The sequence below is a fragment of the Hippocampus guttulatus genome, chromosome 6, assembly GCF_054856545.1.
Source record: "Hippocampus guttulatus isolate MCC_2025c chromosome 6, RoL_Hgut_1.0, whole genome shotgun sequence".
Classification (NCBI taxonomy): Eukaryota; Metazoa; Chordata; class Actinopteri; order Syngnathiformes; family Syngnathidae; genus Hippocampus; species Hippocampus guttulatus.
The window spans coordinates 21075578-21099958 of NC_141266.1; the positions used below are offsets into that span (position 1 = coordinate 21075578).

Sequence of the window (24381 nt, forward strand, 5' to 3'; positions counted from 1 at the left end):
TCGCTTTCAACTTCAATTTTCACACAGGGAACTTCAACCACCGACAATTTTGGGGATTTTTCCGAAGGCTGTTGATGGAATAAACCAGACGGACTGAATCATTGTCGCTTTTATGTTTGTTGATCTGAAATAATTCCCTGGTGTATATATTTTTTTGTATATTCGAATTCAGCAATGACTCAAAAAATAATCAACAGATGCATTGATTATTAACCCTTTCAGGGACAGCGGTTACTACAGTGGACAGCTTATCATGTTATCACGTTACAGGGGTGCATGTGAGGCTTAAAATAATTGTCAGTTCCAGCTGTTGCATGATGATGAAGCAGCAGGCAGACCCGTGACTGAGACAATTGGGGCAGCCGCATTTCAGGACCACGGACAGTGGCTCGCTTTGAGCAACTCCTACTCATTTGTGTAAAATGAATACGTAATAATATCGATTAAAGAGAGAGTGAGGGGAGAATAAGATTCTCAGGGTGGGAAGTAGTTCCCGACCAAGAGCAAAGGAATTCAAGCAGAAGATTTTCACCCCCTGCGCAGGTGCACTCCTGGACACCTTTTACTGATTCTTGGACTCCTTTTCGCTTAAGGTCACTTTTCATTGGCTCCCTTGGTGGCCTCCGACTCGTACTTTTTCGACAAAGAGCCACTGGCTGCATGTCTCGCCTGCTGCTGCTGCCGTTGTTTTTTTTTTCCAACTCTCCGGCGTGGGCTGCAGAGAATTGACACAAAAGAAATGGAGAAAGAGAGAGAGTGGCAGCTGAAAGAAAACCATTTGGACAGCTGAATGAAAATCATCCAGGATGGATGGAAAGAGGGACGCACAGGGACTGAACATGTGTGCAGGGCGCACAGAAAATGGAGTATGCTGGCGAAAGCAGAGCTGGACTGTTTTGGGAATCATTTATTCATTATCAACTTCCTAAGCAGAAAAATATGAATTTTTATACAGTTGACTAAACAGTCCACAAAACACCCTGATGTTGTAGCCACTGCCTTCGGAATCATTGGCTCATTAACCCTTTCAGGGACAGCTTATCTTACTGGCTGCATGAAAGGGTTAATGATGTTTTTCGCTGAAAGTATTTTTTTTTTAATTTTATCAGCTGACAATTTAAACACCCGGCATAGGTTCAGTTGAATGCTTTTCACCTTTAAAGTGATCATGTCAAATTTTTTAACAATAATAATAATCATTGTCTCTTTAGCGTCTTTCAAACCATAACAATAAAAACTAAACTTGTGTCCTTAGACTGTTCAGGGTCACATATTAAGGCACGCCCACTTTGCTTCTACGATCAGTTGAAGAAAACACAAACAAGTTCGTACAAAGTTGATAGCAGAGGGCGATTTGCTGGCTGTCCCAACATTGTCAGGGTGAGTCCTTGAAGATATGCTCAGCGCCATGACCATTTTCTGGCAGAAAGTTGCCCTCCAATTAGGCCCGCCAGGTTTAAATAGCGGCGCGGCTGGTCGAATACCGTTTTGGTGAATTTGTTCAGGAAACAGGCGGACAGATTCTGAGCCTGGCGAACATGTATTGCTTTGAGAAGTCGGACAAGGGTGACCATCAAACACCTTGTACAAATCAATTCATGGAGCGTATTATTATGATGATGATGACGATGATGATTATTATTGTCATGATTATAGTTCGTAAATCAACGCTGCGGGTGGGGAACTGATTTAAAAACGGCAAACTTGCTTACGTGTCCCACCAGATCACCGACCTCGGCGGAAGAGCATAGCCACGGGGAAACAGCCCAGCATGGACCTTCCCCCCAGCGCCCCCCTTCAACCCTTCCGACAATCCGTGAGTAACCCCACCACCTGTTCCCTCTCGCTGCCCCTTGCGCCCCTCCGCGCCGCCGCCCACGACTGGGGCAGGCGGGCCGGCGGCACCCCGCCGCCTCCACCCTTCCCGCTCTCCCTTGCCGCGTCGCCCATCCTCGCTCCGCGTCAGCGGGGGCGACGCGACCCCAAGGGTGCCAAGAAGGCTGGCGGCGCGCCCCCCCTGTCCCGCTCGCTGCCCCTCTCGCCTTGCTTGTCGCTCCCCTTGCCCCGCTCGCCCTCCTCCTCCCACCCCTTCCAATACTGGGGCGGAGCCTGGAGGGCCGCCGCTTGGAGTCCTGTGGCAGGAGGAAGCTTAATTGCAACACTGCCCCCGGTGGAGGTATGTGGACACCCACCAACCCTGACGGCGATAATCATGCTCGGCTAACCATATATGACGTTGGTAGCGTCGCGTGAAATGTTAATGTTATGCTACCAAGCAGTCTTGTAGAAAGTACTTAAAATCAACCCAACCAATATGGATTTTTTTTTTTGGGGGGGGGGAGTTTCACCCAATGTCGATTCCGATGTTATCCTGAAAAAAATTCTGGTTACCCATTAATCAGCGGATTAATTTAATACTGTACATATATGCAGTAAGCTCTGTCCAATTGCTTTTTATTCTGTAGAGTCACACTGTTTTGTTCTAGCCCTCTTTTCTTTGGTTGTAACTTCACTGTTGACCACTAGATGGCAGCACACTATTTTATTTGCACAATGCAATAGAAAGAAGAAAACAGGCACTATTTCAAGCCCAGCCTAGTTTTTGCTGGATAACGTTGACTCTCAATCCCCTTCAGTCCTGCTTTTTACACCTACAGAAAGCGACGGCGATATGTTGGTTTTATAACGCACATCTCTGAGCGTGATTGTTGATGTACATTGTCAGATGATAATTTACATGTATTAGTTTGGGAAAAACAGGATTTGTTTAAACGCGTTTGCGGTACTCTACAAGTATGTTTCAAAACCTTAAAAACAATAAGTACCATTAATGAGGTCAAAACATACCTAGGGAGTGTTTGAGTAGGGTATTTCTGTATTGCGAATAATGCCGGTGGGTGGGTCTGGAACATAAACCACGCCATAGGGTGGCGCAGTGGGTTTACTGTTTGAATTTATTTCTTTTTTTAAAAAAGGTTTTAACAAGGTAAAAGATTGAGAATAGAATCGGAAATATTTGCCAAGAAAAACTGCAACAAGCTATCTACCCTCTCTGCTGAGCGCATTATTTCCTGTTCTGATGTGTTGACTTAGATGTGTTGCTTTACACTCTTGGGCACGCCGCTGCCCACCACAGGCCGTATTGGCACACTGCGCCCACCTGTGCGTTGACATCCCCTTGTGCTCTTTCCCATCATGGATGATTTCGTTCATGTGTGTAGAGTTTCCTGAGCAGGAGGTTGAAGGGCTCAATCAAGAGGGCCAAGAGTCAGCCCAAACTGGATCGAACCAGCAGCTTCCGACACATGATCCTGCCTCGCTTCCGCAGTGCCGACCAGGACAGGTCAGTGTCGCCTGACCACGTTGAACACTTAGCCGTAACTCCAACCCTTATCACCACACGATGAAATCAATCAATATGAAATCGGTGCACTTTGGACCAAGAATGTTGCACGCTGCGATTCATGAGCGATGCAATTCCCACCCCCGCTCACCTGGCTCCTTACACCTGGCAGGACGCGCTTGATGCAAAGCTTCAAAGAGTCGCACTCGCACGAGTCGCTGCTGTCGCCCAGCAGCGCGGCCGAGGCGCTGGACCTCACGCTGGACGAGGATACCGTCATCAAGCCCGTCCACTCCAGCATCCTGGGACAAGAGTACTGCTTTGAGGTGAGCCCGCCTGCTCGCCGTCCACATGCCACCGCGGGCCCCTCCGGTGCTCGCCGTCGCTATGGTAACTAACGATTTTGGGTGGGGGCGGGGGGGCGCCTCAGGTGACCACGTCATCAGGAACCAAGTGTTTTGCGTGTCGCTCGGCGGCCGAGAGAGACAAATGGATCGAGAACCTGCAGAGAGCCGTCAAGCCCAACAAGGTGAGGGGAGGCAACGAAAGACCCAACCAACGGAACGAATGGCAACACCGTCCGATCTGTGTGTATGTGTGTGCCTCTCTCGCACCTCGCCCTGTCCCACCCCGTTGCTGTTCTTGTTTTGTGGTCCATCCGAGCTCCATTTCCTGTGTGTGATCTCCATCTTCCTGATAACATGGCCAAGAACGGAGCTCACTGTTTCACTCGTCCTCTGTCCTGTTCTATGGCTCTCATCACACTGTGCCCCTTTGCCAAAACTGATTTTAGCATCACAAAAACAAAAACAAAATGTATGCTACGAAAAGAGTCGTGCTTGATCATTTCCAAAAGAAAAAAAGCTTTCTTTGATGGAAAGCGACCACCGGAATCATTGGTCAGTTGTAACCGAGCCATCCAGATGTTCTGTCCGTGGGGGTCCTGGCTCACATGCGCATGCACGCACGCACACGGGCAAACATCAGTCAGATCCCAAGCAGAGGTGAGAGTCACAGCAAAGACAAACGGCTTGAATTGTATTTGTGCCACCTCTTAACTCATTCAGTACCAGACAATTCTGGACCAAGTCTGAAAAGACGTTTAAAAACGTCTTTGGGAGTGAATGAGTTAAGAAGATACATCGATGGAAATTCTATTCAACTCGCCACGTCCGCCTGTCACATGAGGTACAGCTGCTCTCAGCTCGTGACCGCATAGGGACAAGCTACGAATACTGTCAATGTTAAAATGACCCAAAATGAAAAAAATATACGTATATTACGCAATCATTGTTAAAAATACCACAAAAACCCAAATGCTACAGTATATTTAATTATTATATTTCTCTTCTTTAGGAATGAGGCGACTCGGAAATCATCCACATGAGAGTCCTTCCTCCACATAATAATGATATCCAATCAATGAAATGCATAAACTCTCTCAAGTATTGCATGTAAATAAGATGTACAGTAAAAACTGAATTAGAAAAGTAAATATCTCGTCTATTACATCTATACAGTATTTATAAACTTTTAGAAATTGCATTGAAAATGATTTTTTATTATTATATGACGATGTTCTTGTGGCCTTACGAGTGCAGTCATTAGGCGAGCAGCGTGAGCGAGCAGATGGCCGCCTCCTTTCAAACGATTAATTATTAATTCTCAATTACAGCGAAAAGCGCAAACTAATGGCCCGAGTGCGAATGACGCCGATGGCTTCGAGGGGCGCTAACAACAACAACAACAACGAGATTTGTGCCTAATGGACGTGACTCGGCCCCGCGTGTTCAAAAATATCCCAGGGCCACCTTGTTGACATCTACGTATCTCGTGAGATTTTGTCATATATCGTGATCGCCGCAGATCTCTTTTTGGACTTTGAAGGATCTCATCGGACCTCAAAGTAGCTCATGAGACCTCGGTGTGTCTTGTGAGATTTTGATATATTTCATGAGACTTCAACAGTCTCGTGAGACATCGTCATATCTCAACGGCCCTTTGGCATGTCTCAGGACACTGAAATATCCTGTGAGACTTTGACATGTCGTGAGATTTTTGAAGAGGCCTCAAAATATTGCATGAGAGTTTGACATATCTCCTGATGTTTTGATACGTTTCGCGAGACTCCCGACATATCCTGCTACACTTCGTCATATCTTATGGGACTTGGACATACGGTTTCTCCAATATATCCGGTGAGAATATATAAATTTATATATACAGTCAAACCTCGGTTTTCGAACGTCTCTGTTCTCAATCAAATCGGTTTTCGATCAAAAACTTCGAGTTTTTTTATGCCTCGGATGACTACTGAATTTCAGTTCTCGAACAAACTGAGCGCACTTGAATGCACCATTTGACTCCTCTTGCCTTCCTGACACGAGGAAGTGACGCTTCCTCGGGTAGATGAGGAAGTGACGCTTCCTCGTATAGCGTTCCATCGTGAACAGACGTGTTCAATAAAGATTTTTTTTGTTTTTAAAAGAGCGTGGTTTCACTTTTCGAACAAATCGGTTTTCAAACAGCCTTCTGGAACGGATTATGGTCGAAAACCGAGGTATGACTGTATATATAAAGACGTCAAGTGACTTTTTTTTTTTGACTTGGACATATTTCATGAGACTTCGAGCTGGCGTGTGAAACTTTGACGTATCTGGCAAGACTGTGATGTACGAGTTTTTGACGTATCTCGCGTGACGTGGACACACTGTATCTCGTGACGTATCTTGTGAGACTGTAACAAATGACACTTCACAATTCGTGACGCATACTGCATATTTGTAAATCTCCGCGATATCTTGTGAGACTTGAACACTTTTTTTTTTTTTGTCCGCGGTGCTAAAGACGCTGACAACAACAAAAATGACACTCGAGCCTAATTGACTCAGCCCGGCGTGTTTAAAAATAGCCCGGCGTGCGTTTGGAAATAGCCCAGGGTCTTTTGTGATGGAGCTGTCTGTCTCCGCAATTGTGCGTCCCTTCATCTTGTGAGTCACTTCCTGTCGCGCTACCTCCGTCTCACGGCCTCGCCTGACGTCATTCGTACCCCGCGTGTAGCGTGCCAACTCCTCCCTCTTTCAGGACAACAGTCGGCGTGTGGACAACGTGCTCAAGCTGTGGATCATCGAGGCGCGGGAGCTGCCCGCCAAGAAGCGATACTACTGCGAGCTGTGCCTGGACGACATGCTGTACGCGCGCACCACCAGCAAGCCGCGCACCGACACTGTCTTCTGGGGGGAACACTTTGAGTTCAACAACTTGCCCGCCGTGCGAAACCTACGCCTGCACCTCTATAAGGAGACGGACAAGAAAAGACGCAAGGTGAGACTGTGTAAAAAAAAAAAAAAAAAAAAAAGACCACTTCCTGGTTTAGAGGCTTTTGTGAGATGGTGGCAACGAGACTTCATGGCAAAGCGAGCTGTGTTTCCTCGTTTTGTGAAGAGACCCGCCTCCCTGTTTTCACCGTAAGACCGAATCTGTCTTGTGTTCCCCTCCAGGAAAAGAGCACCTATTTAGGCCTGGTGAGCATCCCCATCTCCAGCATCACCGGGCGTCAGTTTGTGGAGCAGTGGTACCCGGTCATCCAGCCCAGTGTCCTCACCAAAGGGGCGGGCGTGGGGGGCGGCGGCAAGATCATCAACGCCTCGCTGCGCCTCAAGTCCCGCTTCCAGACCATGAACATCTTGCCCATGGAGCTGTACAAGGAGTTTGCGGAGTACGTCACCAACAACTACCGCACGCTGTGCGCCGTTTTGGAGCCCGTACTCAGCGTCAAGAGCAAAGAGGAGGTGGCCTGTGCGCTGGTGCACATCCTGCAGAGCACTGGAAAAGCTAAGGTACCCCGGGATTCCCAGGCTTCCCTCCATTTGCCGCTTTTCTTTTCGGGTGGCGTCACTCGTTGAGCTGTCTCGGGAGATATTGTCAAAGTCAAATGAGAGCTGTACCTGTACAGTCGAGTCGAATTCACATCTGACGAGATACGTCAGGCTCTCACGAGAAATGATGACATCTCCTAAGATAGGTTGAAATTTCATGAGATACGTCCACTGAAGTCTCATAAGCTGCGTCAAAGTGAATGTTGGAAGTCCCGGCAATAATGTCAAAATCTCACAAAGTACGTGAAAGTCTGATGGAATGTCTCATTAGCCTGAGAAAAGTATGCTTTTGCTGCGATTGACTTGGTGCGTCCAGGACTTCCTGTCGGACATGGCCATGTGCGAGGTGGACAGATTCATAGACCGGGAGCACCTTATCTTCAGAGAGAACACTCTGGCCACCAAAGCAATAGAAGAGTACCTCAAGCTCATCGGACACAAGTACCTCAAGGATGCCATCGGTTCGTACACGTGGTCAAACCTCTCCCCACCGAGCCGCGCGGGCCGAAACATGCGATTACAAACTCAAAATTCACCTTTGTTGAGGCATTCCAATGACGGTGCGACTTTTGATAAAGCGTCTGTCCGTATAGTCCTTCTTAGGTCAAATATCAACAGGCATGTCTTCGTATGCTTCAAGCTAAGCGCTGTCCCTCTGTCAAACGTAAAACAGCGCCATACTGCTGTTAGCCCTTTAGCCAAAATGCTAACATTAGTGCTAAGCTAACCGGGCTAGTTCCATGCTCCCAGTTGTCCCCGTGCCTGAATTTTTGCTCTGCCATCAGTCTGCTATGGTTGCTTAGCCTTTTAAGGCGGGCTTTTCCCGAATTTGCCTGTGTCACTCGTCATGGAAACTTGATTTTGGAAATAGTGCCAACTTTTAATTGGAGGAGGCATTTCCTATCAGGGGCTGACAGAGAGGCAACTCGTGGGGATTTTTATTCGATTTTCCAGCAGAGTCCAGTGCTATTTTTACACGCTTATGCCCCGGGGGGTTCACCCCAAATTGAATTAGGCGATTATCACAGCTCAGCACAGGTGGCAGATGTTTGATGGGAAGTGGAACGGAGGCGCAAAGAACACAACCAGACTAAGGTGCTCTTTTGTTGTTCACTCGTTGCTTTGTACGCAAACACATTCAGTTGGCATTTGAGCTATTGAGCATATTGCCAATCATCCAATCATCAGCAAACTTGTGTACGACTAAACACCTCGCTCAGTTAGAGGCCTTCCTTTAAATTGACCTGGCACCTGGCACGACTGGGACTTTTTTTTAAACCTCCCAAATAAGGTCAAAGATGACTTAAAAATAAAATCGAAATGCCTCCCTCAAATATTCGCCCGGAGACTGAGCGAAAGAAATCCATGCAGCCACCGTTTGAGGGATTGTTACATGCGTTGTTGAGAATTGCAGTTTCTTATGCCCAGGGGAATTCATTCGCGCCTTGTACGAATCGGAGGAAAACTGCGAGGTGGACCCCATGCGAACGCCTCCCTCCGTGCTGCCGGACCACCAGGCCAACCTGAGAATGTGCTGCGAGCTGGCCCTCTGCAAGATTGTTAATTCCCACTGGTGAGCGCACAAATAATCACATCACACGTTTCACAATTGACCGACCACCTCACAACAAAAGTGGATACTTTTTTTGGAGGGTAGGTGGGAAAAATGTTGTCGTTAATCACATTTTAATTATTTTGGACAGGTGTTGTCTGTTGGGGTACACTTAACAATTTATGCCACATAATGATATTTTGAGCACTATTGTCTCATCAATCTCTTGAGCAATATTTTTTGTTATATTTGGATAATTTTTTTCCTTATAATTTGTTCTTCTTTTTCTTCTTATTATTGTTGTTTTAACCATATATTTGGTGATTTTCGACACGCGTTTGTACTGTCAAATTTCTGTCTTTTTTTTTGTCACATTAAAAAAAAAGTTCATCTCATTTGGAATGCAGTTGTCTTTTTTTTGGTTACATATTCATCTGTTTCGGTCTTTTTTTTTGCCATATTTCAAATTTTGGAGGGTAACATTTCAAATTTGCCACGTTGTTTTTTTTTTTCAATATTGTTTGCCATAAATCTTTTTCCTCACATTTTCATTTCTTTTGTTGCATTTTGAATTTTGGTTGGGGTCTGGATGGCTCAGTGGGTAGTAACCCTGACTTCTCACCAGGCCATGGTGATCAGCAGCATCCGGTTGGGTCCCTCGGCAAGACCTTTGATGCTATTTGTCATTTTCCAGCCACTGTGGTGGGTGGGTTGCATCAAGAAAGGCACCAGACGCAAAAACTGTGCCAAACACATCACGCGAGTAACTAGTTCTTGCGAGCCCTGACTGAAAGGGACAAAGCCCCAAGTCGAACAAAAGCATAGTGTGTTTTCTTTTTTTTTTTTTTTGTCACAGTTTCATTTGTTTTGTTTCATTTGAAATACGTTTGTCTACTGATGTTGCAAACAACTTTTTTGTGTGCGCGTTTCCCGCCAGCGTGTTCCCACGTGAGCTGAAGGAGGTGTTCGCATCGTGGCGAGTGCGCTGCGCCGAGCGCGGGCGCGAAGACATTGCCGAACGCCTGATCAGCGGCTCGCTCTTCCTGCGCTTCCTGTGTCCTGCCATCATGTCGCCGTCACTCTTCAACCTGACACAGGAATATCCAGATGAGCAGACGTCGCGCACCCTCACGCTCATCGCCAAAGTGGTGCAGAACCTTGCCAACTTCTCCAAGTAGGTCAACACCCACCACCGCGTATTCGGAGTTCAAGGCCGACCTGATGTTTTGTGTTCAGCATATTTTACTTTTTTTGTTTTTTGGGGATTTTGTCAAAATGTTGGTGTCAAATTTGATTACACTCTAGCCATATTAAAAAAAAATTGTGGTGTCAAATCTAGTTTTGATTGTTTTACATTCATTGATTTATTTTTGAAATATTGATTTGTGATATTTGTATTTTGCTGTCAAATTGAGATTTTTATTTTTTGATTTGCACATTTTTTTGGATGGGGTCTCAGCAACTACCCTCTCATCCACTGGGGGAAAGGGCCTTTTTTGGTCATTTTTATGTATTTGCTGACAGATATTGATTTCACGGTGAGGTGTTTTTTGGGTTCCAAGTTTGACTGTAAGTATTGCTATATTTAAATTTTTTTGGAGCGGGCGTATCTTTTTTTTCTATCAATTTACATTTTCAGTAGCCCGTTTCCATCAAATTATGATTTTCTTTCTCCATATTTCGGGAGCAGTCACATTTAAATATTTTTGGGTCTTTTTTTCCAATTAATTTTAAATTTTGTTCCACTTGCCAAATTTAGTTATTTAAAAAAAAACAGTTTGATTTTTGGGGTAAAATTTTCATCATTACATTACATTGCCTTAGACTGTTTTTAATTCAGATGTTTTGCTAGAAAGGGTAAAAACAGCCACATTTTGAAGAAAACAGCCAAATGATTATTGTTATTTATTTAAATTTTTTTCCATTAAAAAAAAACATTTGGCTGTTTTGTAAGCGGTGCACGAGTGATAACGGAAGCGACATGTACACGGCGGCTCCCGTTCAGGTTCGGCAACAAGGAAGAGTACATGTGCTTCATGAACGAGTTTGTGGAGCTCGAGTGGGGCTCCATGCAACAGTTCCTCTACGAGATCTCCAACCTGGACAGCGTCACCAACGCCGGTGGCTTCGAGGGCTACATCGACCTGGGCCGGGAGCTCTCTGTGCTCCACAGTCTCCTCTGGGAGGTCATGGCCCAGCTCAGCAAGGTAGCCGCCGGCACCTCAAGCGGGACGGCTTCAACTCCTGAACTTGACTTCATTCATTGTCTTGTCCAATATGTGCAAGACTTGTTTTCATCATTCATCAAATCTTCCACTTTTATTTTGGTGCTAATACTGAAAAATGTTTATGTCATATTTATGTTCCTGTCACATTTTCATGTTTTTGTCAAAAACAAATTTTTGTGTGGTTACATTCAGATTTTTGGGGGGTCAAACATTGAGGTTTGTGTCACAGGTTGATACGTTCGTTCAGTTTTTTTTTTATTTTTGTCTCATACTGATAAATGTTCTCACATTTTTGTTTGTTTCGTGGTATTTTCATCCGTTTCTCAAAATGTGTTTTCTAACATTATTTTAGTCATGTTTTATTTTGTGTCACATTTTGAACCGTTTGTCTAATATTGATCATTGTTTTGTCACATTTTTATTTGTTTTTCCATTCTTTGAACTGTTTTCAAAGTATATTTTTAGTAATATTCTTTTTTTTTTTTGTGAATTTCTTTTAATTGTAATTTTTTTGCACAAATTGATAATTTTTGTGACATTTTCGTCACATCTAAAACTGTTGCTGAAATGTTTTTCTGTCACATATTAATCTTTTTGTGTCACGTTTATTTTGTCACATTTTGGTCTATTTGTCAAATTTTCATTGTTGGCACATGTTGATCATTGTTTTTAATACGTTTATGAAAATTGTATTTTTTTAAAAATTCCAAACTGGTCCTTTTTGTCACATATGTCTCATTTTGATGTTTGTCAATTTTTTTTCCTTTTTTGTCATGTTCATGTGTTTTGTCACATTTTGTGAACATGTCTATTTTGACAAATGAGTAGAATGTACAGATGTGTTTTCGATACAATTGAAGAGCGCCGAGAGAAGTCGAGACTATTTTCGATGAAATGATTTTGTCGCCTGCAGGACGCCATCATCAAACTGGGCCCTCTGCCCCGCCTCCTGAACGACATCAGCATGGCGTTACGCAACCCGCACCTGCAGAGGCAACCCAGCTACCAGGCCGAGCGCGTCCAGGCCGAGCGGCTCCTTTCCCGGCCCTCCTTCAACCGGGGCCTTTCCTCCTCCGACTTCCACAACCTTGTCATGAGGGACCTTAACAGGTATAGCGCAGCTAGGAATGGCGGCATTTTTTCATTTCAATAAACTAGTCTTAGAATTTTGTGGTGTGACAGTTTTTGATAATTTTTTTGTGGGGGCAGGGGGCAAATTCTCATGTCGCTTTTGTGCCAAATCGTTATCGTTTTTTTTGGCAGATTTCTTGTGTTTGAACAAAAACACTTTTTGGGGGTGTGTGGGGGGGGGTAAATTAGTTTTTTTTTGAACAAGCAGAGTCTGGGGATTTTGAGGCAGGCTCTATTCATTCTATTCATAAACTTAATGGAACAGAATTTATAGGGAATCCGGTTTAGTGCCTTTACTATTTATCCACTTTTGGAGGGAAATGAGGTTCTGTTGACTTCATCAAGCCATGATCTTGGAATCTCACTGGAGCAGTTTGGATTTTGAAAACTACCCTAATGTGTTTGTTTGACTCACACCCCAGCTCCATGGACGTCACCCGCCTGCCTTCGCCTACCTCCACCGGCGGGGTGTTGCCATCCCGCTCCCAGATGAGCTTTCAGGAACGCGAGCACCTCCTCCACCGAGCGTCGTCTAAAGACATGTTCTACATGTCCCGGCCCCCCCTCGCCCGCTCCAGCCCAGCCTACTGCACCAGCAGCTCCGACATCACCGAACCCGACGGCAAGGTGAGTTGCGTGGGAATCGCTCGCCATCCCATCGGCCTGGGAGATGAGTATGACCAGCATGCCGCTCATACTCCAAGGAATCTCCCATGATCAAGTCTACAGTGAACCCCCGTTAAAAAAATAAATAAATAAAAATTGTGTCATCCCTCTCGCAAATTTGCAAAAAAAACAAAAACATGAACTTGTTTAACCCTTTCCGGGACAGCGGTTACGACAGTGGACAGCTTATCATGTTATTAGGTTACAGTGTGCATGAAAGGCTTAAAGACGCTTTTTGAAAAATCTAAGCGCCTCTTCTCGCTCTCAATTGCGCAGTTAGCTTAGTGCTAACATAGAATGGGAAACACTATTGACAGGCTAATGGAAATTAGCATAGAAGTTATTCTAAACCTTGAAACAACTGCTATTTCACACATATGGAACAGCAACGCATTCAAGCAGAGCGTACAACAATACTTCCAGGCATGGATTCTGGCTGTGACGTGGAAATGATGACGACTACTAGTTGGGGAAGCCTCTTCTACACTGAAGGCGTCCAAGTCGAAATTTGAAGTTGTGGAACTAAAAAAAAAAAAATTCAAGTTGATATACAGTAATTAATTGATTAATCATCGACTTATCTTTTTTGGTGATCGATTTAACATTTAGAGACCTCGTTGAACTAAAAATTGTCAACATTTCAGTCTCTCATCTGTAAATAATGTTTGATTCCTGTTGTGTCGTTGTGTTAAGTCAAAATCAGAATATTTTTCCCGATACAAACCAAAAGTTGTAAAAATATCACGGTTAAGGGTAAAGTATGAGCCTTAATGGAGACTTCTTTCTTCTTACTTTTTTCTTTTCTGATTGATATAAAAATGATTTATTAGATACAATCACATAACGGGGTAGGACTAGATAAGTTTTTTACTTCTTCCTACTCCCTTGAACATAATAACTGTGTTGAATGAAGATTGATTTCTTTCTTTTTACTTTTTTTATCTACCTTATTTTCTGTCAAATTATTACTGTATATATGTTTTATGTTCAATAAACAAACAAACAAACAAACAAACAAAATATTGCAAACATCACGTTTTACTTTGGAAAACAATAATCAACATTTTCGCCAGTTTTCTGACACATGTTAACAACCAAACCGGTTGGATGATAATCAATTAGGATATATGCATTTATGCAAGTAATGTCCCGTTTTGGTATAGAGGGATGGAAATTGAGAAAGTATTGTTTTAATGCAATTTATTGATTAGTTAAAAAAAATACTAAACAGATTAATCGATAATTAAAATAATAGCTAGTTGCATCCCTAATTTCAACTAAAGCAGACGTGGTCACACGTCGAAAATGTTTAGTAAATCTGAAAGTGGCTGTCTGGGGTTAAAAACAAACAAACCACAAAAATGATATCAGTTGGTTATGTAGCACCTACCGCAAACCAGAACCACGATATAGTGGGGGAGCACTGTCTCATGACATCTGCTTGTTGCTTCATCCTGGAGGGTATTTCCCAACAAATACTCTGCGGCATTCGCGACATCAGTGCCCGGCGGTTCACGTGGCCGCACCACCCTCACCCATCTCACCCGTGGTCATCATAGAGTTTGCGGGGTGGGGAGGGGCGGCTCAGTGTCAGTAAAAGCCTTATCTATATGATGGACCTCCAGGATTCCCGAATGAACAGCGTGTCTAACCTGCAGTCGGTGGACATGCTCAACTCCTCCCAGGCCTCCATCGCCGGCATGGGCAGCTTCGGGGGGCTGAGCGGCGGAGGCGGTGGCGGCCTGGGTTCGGGCCTGAGCGGCCAGCTGCGGGCCGGCGGCAGGTTGTCGGCCGGCTCCGGCGGCTCCAGCGTGTCCGGCGGCCTGCGGCTGAGCCGGCTGAGCCAGATGGGCGCCGCCGCCACCGACTCGCTGTCCCAGCAGCAGCAACAGCAGGCCGCCGCCATGCGCTACCCGCTTTCCTTCCAGAATCCCCTCTTTCACCTGGCCACGGCGGACGGGCCGCAGCACCACCAGCACCACCACCACCAGCAGCAGCAGCACAGTCGCGCTCAGCCCCCCGCGCCCCTGCTCCTGGCCCCCGAGCCTGAGCCCTCGCACCCCAGCTACGTGCCGCAGTTCGCCCATGGCGGATTCTCCCGCAGCGAGGACCTGTCCACCCTCAGGACCCGCGACGGCGCCCATCTGGCTCAGCCCAGCATCATCCACTCGCACAGCTACAGCGACGACTACGGCCGGGCCGACTACGCCCGCCGCCAGATGTCCGTCCACATGCAGGTGCGCACGCATGACTGCGTACTCCAATATCCCCTTCATGACTGCTTCGAGGATGTCAAGGAGGAGAAAAATTGAAGTCGGCGCATTTTAAAAGGCAATAAATATCCGGAAATTTGATCCGGACAAGTATTAAAAATATATTTTTAACACAAAATTAAATTGTGAAAGCATGTTATTATCTATTCTACTCATTTATAAGTCAAGAAATCAATACATTAAAACATTTTTTCCAATATGCATCCTAAAACAAAATATGCTGACAGAGGCTCTGTAAAATAATTATGTATTGTGGAAAAATACTAAATGGATGAAAATATAAATTGTGAAACATGTCTTGAATAGAAAGTATTGGGAAAATAAACATTTGAAAAATTTGTGATTAAAAAAAAAGTCGTCTTTGAGACAGAAAATATCAATAATAATAACGATGATGATGAGGTGGGACATGGAACATTTTGAAAATATACCAGTAAGTAAAATTGTGTATACTGGTAACTTGTTACTGTCATCATTATGACATTTCTCTGCTGAGAAAAATCACAGAAAACTGAAATGACTGGATGATATCACTAGTCTGTATCGGTTGCGACGATCAGGGAGGTTTAAAGCTAACATGCAGAGAAACTATTTCCTGTGTCTGTCAGGATAACATGCAGCAGCAGCAAATGATGGGACTGACCTCCCAGACGGGCACCTCCCACTCATCCTTGGCCACCACCCCTCCGTCCACCGTCCAGCCGCGAGCTCCACCCCCTTCCGGCCAACGCGTCAAATCGCAGACGTCCCACCAGCTGTCGGTCAGCGCCGCCGCCGCCGCTCCCCCCACGGCCGTCACCGCCAAGTCCCGCCCGCAGAGCGGAAACCTCCTACAGTCGCCCGAGACGGCCTACGGGGTCGGGCGGCAGCCGCACGGCGGAGGTGGCCGCCAGCTGTCCGTCAAGGACAACACGGCGCCGGGGCTGCCGCATCAACAAAGCTCGGTCCGGGAGTCGGGAAGTCCGCAGGGGACTGGCAGCCCCACCACGCAGCAGTCGCCCCAACAGCAGCAGCCTCAGCCGCAGCAGCAGCAACACCTCCTCAAGCCCAACGTCGGCAAACAGGCTAGTGGGACGGCGCTTTGCCAGCACTTATTTACAAGGAAGCTTTAAAAAAAAAAAGCAACTTTTAGCCCCGCAACTGCAACAGAAGTAATCACATTTCACGACACAAAACAGAAGTAGCTACACTCCACCTCCGAAGTAGTCGGTGATCATAGACAAACAACAATGATGTGACAAGATACTCAATAGATTGTATGCGAACACACACACACACACAAAATAAAAACAGTTCCACAAACTTTTAGTCCTGGAACCAAAAATTTTCATCAGGCTGACGACTCAGCAGAACTACCTGCACTACACCTCCAATGCAGCAGGTGGTGGTAGATGGAAAAAAAAGGATAATGCCTTTACCAGGCATGAATGAGGAATTTTGGTGAATCGGAAGAATTCCAGAAACGATCTTTTCCATTTTAGACAGAGCTCGCCATAATGCATGTTCACAACGTCGTTTTGGTTTCACGCATTCAGATATGTGTAACGATAATTTCTTTTCACACAACTTCCGCATCTGATCCTAGATCGGGGAGGCGTCAAATATGCTCGTCCAAAGCAACTGGGACTTCCTCTGAAGTTGATAAATTTTTGACGGTGTTTGACGTCAAACGTTTAAATAGCCGTTGCAGCTTCCCCATATTTTAGACGGGCAATTTCATTCCGCCTCCACAGCAAGTGGTGAGCGGGTTGTTAGCGGGTTCCCTGTCCTCGTGTCGACGTTTTCTCTGGTCACAGGGGTCCCAGGCGCCTGCCACGCCGGCTAACGAGAGGACAGTGGCGTGGGTGTCCAACATGCCGCACCTGTCGGCTGACATTGAGAGCTCACGTATCGACCGCGAGGACTTCAAGCTCAAAGAGTACTCCAAGAGCATGGACGAGTCGCGCATGGACAGGGTGGGTCGCCATCTTGCTGCTGCTGCAGCACCTCGTCTACATATTTAGGGCACTCAAGTGTGTCTAACCGCAATGTTGTTGTTTTTTGAGGTGCACCCAAACATGTCAAACCGCCTTGTGGCACTTATAATTTTGGTGCAGTCAGAGCACATCTGTTTTTATTATTATTTTTGGGTAGCTCCGGTATATCAAAAGTCATTTTTTTCGCGCACCAAATATATCAAACTCTGTTGTGCTGTAATCGTGGTGCTGTCTGAGCACATCTATTTTTTTTTTCTGTGCGCTCTGGTATATTAGAAGTCATTGTGGCTTTTTGGTGCACTCAAATACAGTGCGCCAAACTCCGACGTACAGTAATTTTGGTGCTGACAGAGCACTTTGTCGTTTTCATTTTTTGGTGTGCTCCAGTATGTCAAATGATTTTATTGTTTTGTAGTATATCATACTACATTGTTTTGTTTTTTGGGTGTGTTGTCAGACCACTTTTTTTAATTTTTAGTGCCCTCAAGTGTGCCAGACAATGCAGTTTTTTTTTTTTTGTTGGTGTGCACTGAAATACATCAAACCGCATTGTTGTCATTTTGATGCACATGTTAGAGCACATGTTTTCATATTGGGTGTGCTTGAGCAGGTCAGATGACAATGCTGCTGTTTTTTTACCGCACTCGACTCAAGTATTCTAGACTCTACTGTTGTTGTTGTTTTTTTTGCTGGTCTCAAGTATGTCCAAGTATAACTGTGGGTAAATTTGTGTTTGTGTTGAAAGTTGACCACATTTTTGATTGGTCAGAAACCCACTCAACATATAAAAGGCTGTCGGCTGACAATATGCGAGTTGAACTCCAGAAGAGCACCAAAAACCTGTGCTTGTCTTTCATCGTGAGCGTGACAGCAGGAAGGCACAAATGGCGCTCACATCTCATCTTCACCGTCAAAATGTGGATGTCTCAAATTATTCCGAGGGGAAAACCACCAAATGTCCCGAAAGTGTTCTGGAATACAGCTTTTAATAGTGTAGTGCTTTGGCATCTTGGTGCCAAGGAACTATGTTGAAGTGAGTTGATGGGCTTCTTTTAGACTAAAGTAGTGCTTTGGAGCCACTTTGTGCCATTGGGAAAGTATCAAATGCTTGAGGATTGTTGTCAAAGGGTCCTAAAGTGTGCCAAAGTGCTAAGCGCGTGTTGTGCTCCTGCGGCAGGTGCGTGAGTACGAGGAGGAGATCAACTGCTTGAAGGAGCGTCTGGTCATGTCGCACAAGAAGCTGGAGGAGTACGAGCGCCGCCTGCTTACCCAGGAGCAGCAGACCAACAAAATCCTGCTGCAGTACCAAAACCGGCTGGAGGACAGCGAGCGCCGCCTGCGCCAACAGCAGCTGGAGAAAGATTCGCAGATTAAAGGCATCATCCACAGGTAAACGCCATGCATCGGGCCACGGTGGGGTGCAACCGCCGCTACAAGGCTGCTTTCACAAAGGAGTTGGTTTCCTTCCATCACTGAGCTCTGCACTGTACTCGTACACCAAGTCAAGTTGTTGCGCCAACTCCGAACTAGATCACACTGCCTCATTGTCGCTTTTGGTGCTCCCGTCGATTCACTGGAACACATTTTTGGGGGGGGGTTTTCTTACATACGCTCAACTACTCTATATCAGCCGACAGATTTTGGTGCGCTGCAGGATGTTCGAGTGCGTTCTATTTGTTTTGTTTCTTGGTTTTGAAGTACACTGGTGTGTATCGAAAAACATGAATTTTTTTTGTTTTTGTGCGCTTAAGTGTATCAGAACACACTCTTGTGCTTTTGCATGACTCAAGGATATCAGATTGCATTGTTGTGGTTGTTTTTGGGTGCAACAGAATTGATCAGAACCTGTTTTTTGGAGTGCACTGGAGTATCTTTGTATGAGTGAATAGTGGAATCGTTTCTGTTGGGTAGCATTGTTATTCTTTTGGTTTGATTGAGCATTCTTTTTTTGTTGTTGGTTTTTGCACTTGAGTATGTCAAAGAATTTTTTGCTGTCTTTTACGTGCTCAAGGACATTTTTGTGGTTATCTTTTGGTGCGCTTGAGTCTATCAAAGTGCGCTTTTTTGTTGTTGTTGTTTTGTGGTGAGCTAAGTATGCCCAAACAAGTTTTTAGCATGTTGTGGCATTTGTCTTGTGTACTTTTTACGCTAGTTTTGAACTTTGCTTTCTTTAATGAGTTGTTTTTGTTCAGCCCTCTAGCTTGCTGACAGTTTGGGCTTTTGTCAGAGCTGGCGGTCACACGTCCTAGTGTGATATGTCTAAAAACAGCTGAGAATGTCGGGAAAACAAAATGAAGTTCCCCCGACGGACAAAGTCCACGCTGCAGTTTTTTGTGTTTGCACACGATCATATCAAAGTGCCTTGTTTTTGGTGCACTCAAGTATATATCAGGATTTTTTTGCTGTTTCATGTGCGCTTAAGTAAATAATTTTTATTGTTTTTTTTAGGGGTTACCTGAGTTTTTGTGCGCCTGAGTAGATCAGAAACGTTATTTTGTTGTCGTTTTATTTTTTATTTTTTGGTGCGCTTGAGACATCGTCTGTTTTTGTTGTCTAGTACACCAAAATGCATGTTTGTTGTTGTTGTTTGCTGGACTAAAGTTTGTACTTAGTTTTTGGTTTTGATGCACTTCCTGCCTGGCCAGTTAAAATTGATTTTTCAATGGCAGGGAATGAGTTAGGTCTTTTTGGGGGGGGAGGGGGGGGGGGGTTGCTGTTTGTTTTGACATACTTAAATATCAATATGCATTTGTTGTTTTTTGGTGATCTTGAGGATAACAGAACGCTTTTTTTAAATGAGTATGAGAGTGCGTAATTGTTACTTTTGGTGCTGGTGAGTGACCTAGAACCTGATTTTTGGTGTATTTTCCTTTGTTTGGGTGAGTTTTATAAGAGGGAGTTTTTATTTATTTGTTTATTTGTTTGTTTTTGGCTTGAAATGAACATGTGACATATAATCCCCTCCAGGAAAGAAGACGCCCAATGACGACAGACGAACGAACGGACGGACGGTCATGCGTGTTCCGCCTTAAAACGTGTTCCGATCTCTCTGCGAGATTTAAAGCGTCGACCGGTCGCTACACGTGTGACAAAAAGACAGGAGGAAAGCGCTTCCCTGTGGAAATGACCAGATGCCGTGAGACCAGACACATTGTTTGGACACATTTTTTTGGAATGGTTGTTGTTCTTGAGCTTTGATTGGACCGCTTATAGCACTCCCAAAAAGTTGGGGGCGCAATTTTGCAGTGTTGGAGGGAATTCGGACCATGAAGCTGAAATGCACTTGGGTCGTCACAGCTCCATTTAAGTTTCACCTTCCCCATAATATTTACCGCTAATTAAAAAATAAAATATTAATAATCGTATCGGACTGAAACCCAATTATTTTCAGAAAGTTGTCTACAATGTGTTCACAAAACAAAAATTTTGAGGCACAAAATTTGAATGTGTAACTGCAGCGGAGACACTTTTCTCAACTTTTTGGGAGTCGCACGGCTGTTGTGAGTTGTTTTTGCTGATTTTCCTTGATGAAAGTCCATTTCTATCATTTTCTGTAATAAGACGACTGACACCCTTCAAACCAAAGAATGCGGCAGCACTTGTCTTTTCCTAAATGTGGAATTTGAAAACTTTCTGGGATGCGGTTGCCACCTTGAAGGCATAGGAGGAAAAGAAAAAGAGGAAGTGAATTGGCCTGAAAGCGATGCCTCTTTTCTATCCCCCATCACCCTACACCCATAAAAGGAGACAAACTGCTTCGGAAAAAAAAAAAATCTTTCAAAAATCATCATTTTTAAAATCCATTATATCCATTTCCTTCAGTTTAATCTTGTCAATTTTATTCATACAATTTTACCGTCCAAAATAACCCTAAAATCTGAAGTATTGTAAATTTCAAGATTTTTTTTCTCAATAAATCATTTTATTGTCAAAATATATATTAATGTATATATCCATATAAATATATAAATATTATTTTCTAAAAGATTCTGACTTTATTCCACGAGCATATTTCTCTCAAATATAGAGATAAAATAAAATAGTTTTAAAAAACTTGATAAAATAATCCATTAATCTCGCGAATTTTAATTTTGAGATTTTCCCCCCACGAAAAACAAACATTGTTCTCACTAAAAGTCTATCTTTATTTTTATTAGATTGCTATTTTCTTTCCGACATATGAGTCAAATAATACGTCTCTTAAATCAACTTTTTTTTTCTTGAAAATTGCTCAAATTTTCACACCCCAAAAAATCTGACTTGAATATCAAAATATTTTCCAATTTCTCAGTCAGCCTTTGGAATTTGAAGTTGAGCCTTTTCATCGTGTTTTTCTTGCCGTAATTGAGGGAGTAGGCTTGTGTTGGCTGACTGTCTTGCCGATTTTTTTTTATTTTTTTTATGTCTTCTCCTCATGGCCTTAAAGCATCTTGTGTTCCACAGGGATCACCACTAGGCTCCCAGGAGCACCTTTGCAGTTATACGTCGAAATATGAATGAAATATACCGCTATTTATCACATGATAGAAGTTAATATTCAATAAGAGTTGTCGTATTGGCGAGGATGTTTTGTCGTATGGCAGTAATATCTCATCTAGTTTTTCAAATCTAATGTGTGCGATGCAAGCGACATAACAATAGTAGTACTGTATAAAATGTGAATTAATATTTACAAGAGCGAGACTATTTCATCGGCACGGTTTTGGCCGCAATAATCTATACGAGGCCGACTAGAAGTTGTATTCATTTGTTGCCGTTTTTTGGGGACTTGAAATTTTTTTTGGGGGGGGGCTGGGTACTGTAGAGAATATTTATTGAAGAGACAAAGTATATGAATATAGTATATGCAGGTGTGACAGTTATTGCCCTGAGCAACAGCCAGGGGGTTCTACTCAGGCCACAATATTAGGTACATGCTCATTGAGTTTTAGTGTTTCTCATGCTGCCAGAATGTTTTGGAATGAGTCAACCACATCATATAGCAAAAGAGGAGAAACAGCTCTCGCTTTTATGCGTTTTTTGTTGTTGTTTTTCTTTTTTTGTAGTAGTATGGGGACGCTGGTGTACCGAATGAAGCATCTGTTTCATCCTCTTGTCTTTTTTCTATGCAGCCAAACAATTTCCCACATTATGACCTGAAGAGACTTGAAGTAAAAGTTCTCATAATGCTTACTTAGCTTTTTTTTTCTCTCTTTCTCCCTCTTCATGTAACAAGACGTCCCCCATACGCTTCATTGTCTTTTCGACGTTTTTCAATGACATTTTCTGTGTGCTTGCTTGATGACTTCTTTCTTTCTGTCTCTCTTTCTTTCTCTCTGTCCATTTTTTTTTTTTGTACAAAGCAAAACTCTCAACGCTGTACACACTGTTTCTCCAATAAAACATCCAAACGCTCATGTTTGAAACTTCACCTGTGGATTATTTGCTTTCTTTACTTTGTGCGTCCTCACTGGAATAAATGTGTGTGTGTGTGACTGACTGAATTAGAAATGCAGACCTCCGCCAAGGAAAGTACGCCAGAAAAATCCCAACATGCCATTCCATGCCAGTCCTGTAGGTGGCAATAATGTGAATGACGGCGCCTTTTCATTTGCCTCAGCTCTGTCGCCATGTAACAACGCGTTTATTTGGAGCCGGATTCAAATTGAACATATGATCATAAAAATAGTGACTCTCAATCTTAAGTGATTCATTTTATTTTATTTTTTCCAGACAAAATTGCCAAATCTCCAAATCTCGATATAAAGGAAATAAAAGCTGAAAGTGGACCAATAGCACTTTGCATTTACATTGCACATTGATTTGAAACAGGATCCAGTTTTCTTTCTGGTTCCTTTCAGGTTGTTCATTTTGGCAATGCAAAGTAAAAGTGAGCCAGAACCTCTTTGTATTCACATTGCAAATTATGAGACACTTTATTTCTGGTCCAAAAGGGGGCATGGTCAGTTCAGGACGGCAATTAAATGAAAACGTGAAAAAGAACCACTTGGCATTCTCATTCACCATTCTCATCAAAAAGAATCCATTTCTATTTCTATTTCTGATGCACAATGGCAATTACAGGGCAAAAGTCAACCCAGCCCAATTTGCATTGATGTTGAAAATGAATTTGAAACAACATTGAGTTTCTGACCCACTTGAGCTCTGAAATCAGTCCCTGTGAGGTGAAATTGAACCAGGACCACTTTGCATTCACACCATGGGTTGATTTGAAACAAGATTTGGCTCTGGTTTCGGTTCACTTGCATTGCATAGAATAGCAACACATGATGAAAGTCAAACGGGTGCACTTTTCTTGTACATTGAATTGGATTTGAAACAGGTTCCAGTTGTTTTTCTGAGCTACTTGAGGTGGGAAGACACGGTGGAAGTGAATCAGTCACTTTCTGCCCAGATGAAAACGCCTCCATGAGACTTTCCCATTGGCTTTTCGTGTTAACCTCCCTCTCACCCCCTTGAAATTCAAATCCTTCCCTGGCACTTTGGATTATCTTCAGGCCTGGGAAAATCGGAGAAATAGCCACGAGAGGAAAAAAAAAAGTGCATCCATCAGCTTTGCGGGATCTATGAAATGATTAAGATGAAGGATTGTTTTTTTTTGTTTTTTTACCCCACGAGCAGCAATTCCCAGGGGACGCTGTAGATCCAGCAACCCGACAGTTGGTTCTTTGAAAAATATTGGCATCGCCTGGCACGTTTTTTCCCCCCCAATGAATCTGCTCATCTGTTGTTGTTTTTTTATTTCACATGTTGTAATTGTCCCTTTTCCTTCTTTTATCCCGACCCCCTTCAACTCTCTCCGACTACCAATGTTCAGAATCTGTCCTTCATCTGTCCAGGATTTTCCTTCATTCTTTCATACTCCCTAAACACTAGGAAGGGATTTTTTTTTTTTTTTTTAATATTGTGGACCCCCAGGCTAAAATGATTTATTAAATACTCCCAAATCACTGTACAGTAGACCCCCGTTATTTGTGAGGAAGAAGGACCGGGCCGGTCCGCGAACAGTGAAAATCCGCCTTTAACTGATTCGGCTTTGAAATGCATTGTAATGCAAGTATGCCAATCCACAGAGGTTGAATCAAGGCGAGTGAACTTTTTTTTTTTTTTTTTTTTTTTTTTTTTTGCTTTGTGTCGTCGCCGTTGCTTGGCTTGTTAGTGCAACAACCGTCCTGCAGACCAATCAGTCGTTCACTCGGCTTGCGGTGAAACGGCTCCAGTTCGGGGCCCCTTTTCCCGTTGAATGTCAAATGGCAGTCGAGTTGAGTTTCAAAATCACTTCAACCTTCATTTGTCCAGGAGAACACCAAAATGAACCTGCGCTGTCCAATTCA

At 43.9% G+C, this 24381-nt stretch overlaps 1 protein-coding gene across 7 annotated transcripts in view; it reads left to right on the forward strand.

The window, feature by feature from the left end:
* syngap1b (synaptic Ras GTPase activating protein 1b) overlaps positions 1–24381 on the forward strand; it is an 81701-nt gene that overhangs the window by 45908 nt on the left and 11412 nt on the right. For 2 of the 7 annotated variants that reach the window (XM_086112656.1, XM_086112662.1), the window contains 16 exons: positions 1725–2176; positions 3222–3343; positions 3516–3669; positions 3774–3872; positions 6428–6667; positions 6844–7182; positions 7538–7682; positions 8650–8794; positions 9711–9947; positions 10779–10980; positions 11915–12111; positions 12555–12759; positions 14424–15035; positions 15680–16135; positions 16868–17026; positions 18225–18436. In XM_086112656.1, coding sequence (XP_085968782.1) covers positions 1725–2176; positions 3222–3343; positions 3516–3669; positions 3774–3872; positions 6428–6667; positions 6844–7182; positions 7538–7682; positions 8650–8794; positions 9711–9947; positions 10779–10980; positions 11915–12111; positions 12555–12759; positions 14424–15035; positions 15680–16135; positions 16868–17026; positions 18225–18436 — 3976 coding nt within the window. Of the gene's footprint in view, positions 1–1724; positions 2177–3221; positions 3344–3515; positions 3670–3773; positions 3873–6427; positions 6668–6843; positions 7183–7537; positions 7683–8649; positions 8795–9710; positions 9948–10778; positions 10981–11914; positions 12112–12554; positions 12760–14423; positions 15036–15679; positions 16136–16867; positions 17027–18224; positions 18437–20014; positions 22458–24381 lie in introns of those variants that run through there. The other 5 variants (XM_086112661.1, XM_086112663.1, XM_086112659.1 and 2 more) reach the window with 4 other exon arrangements.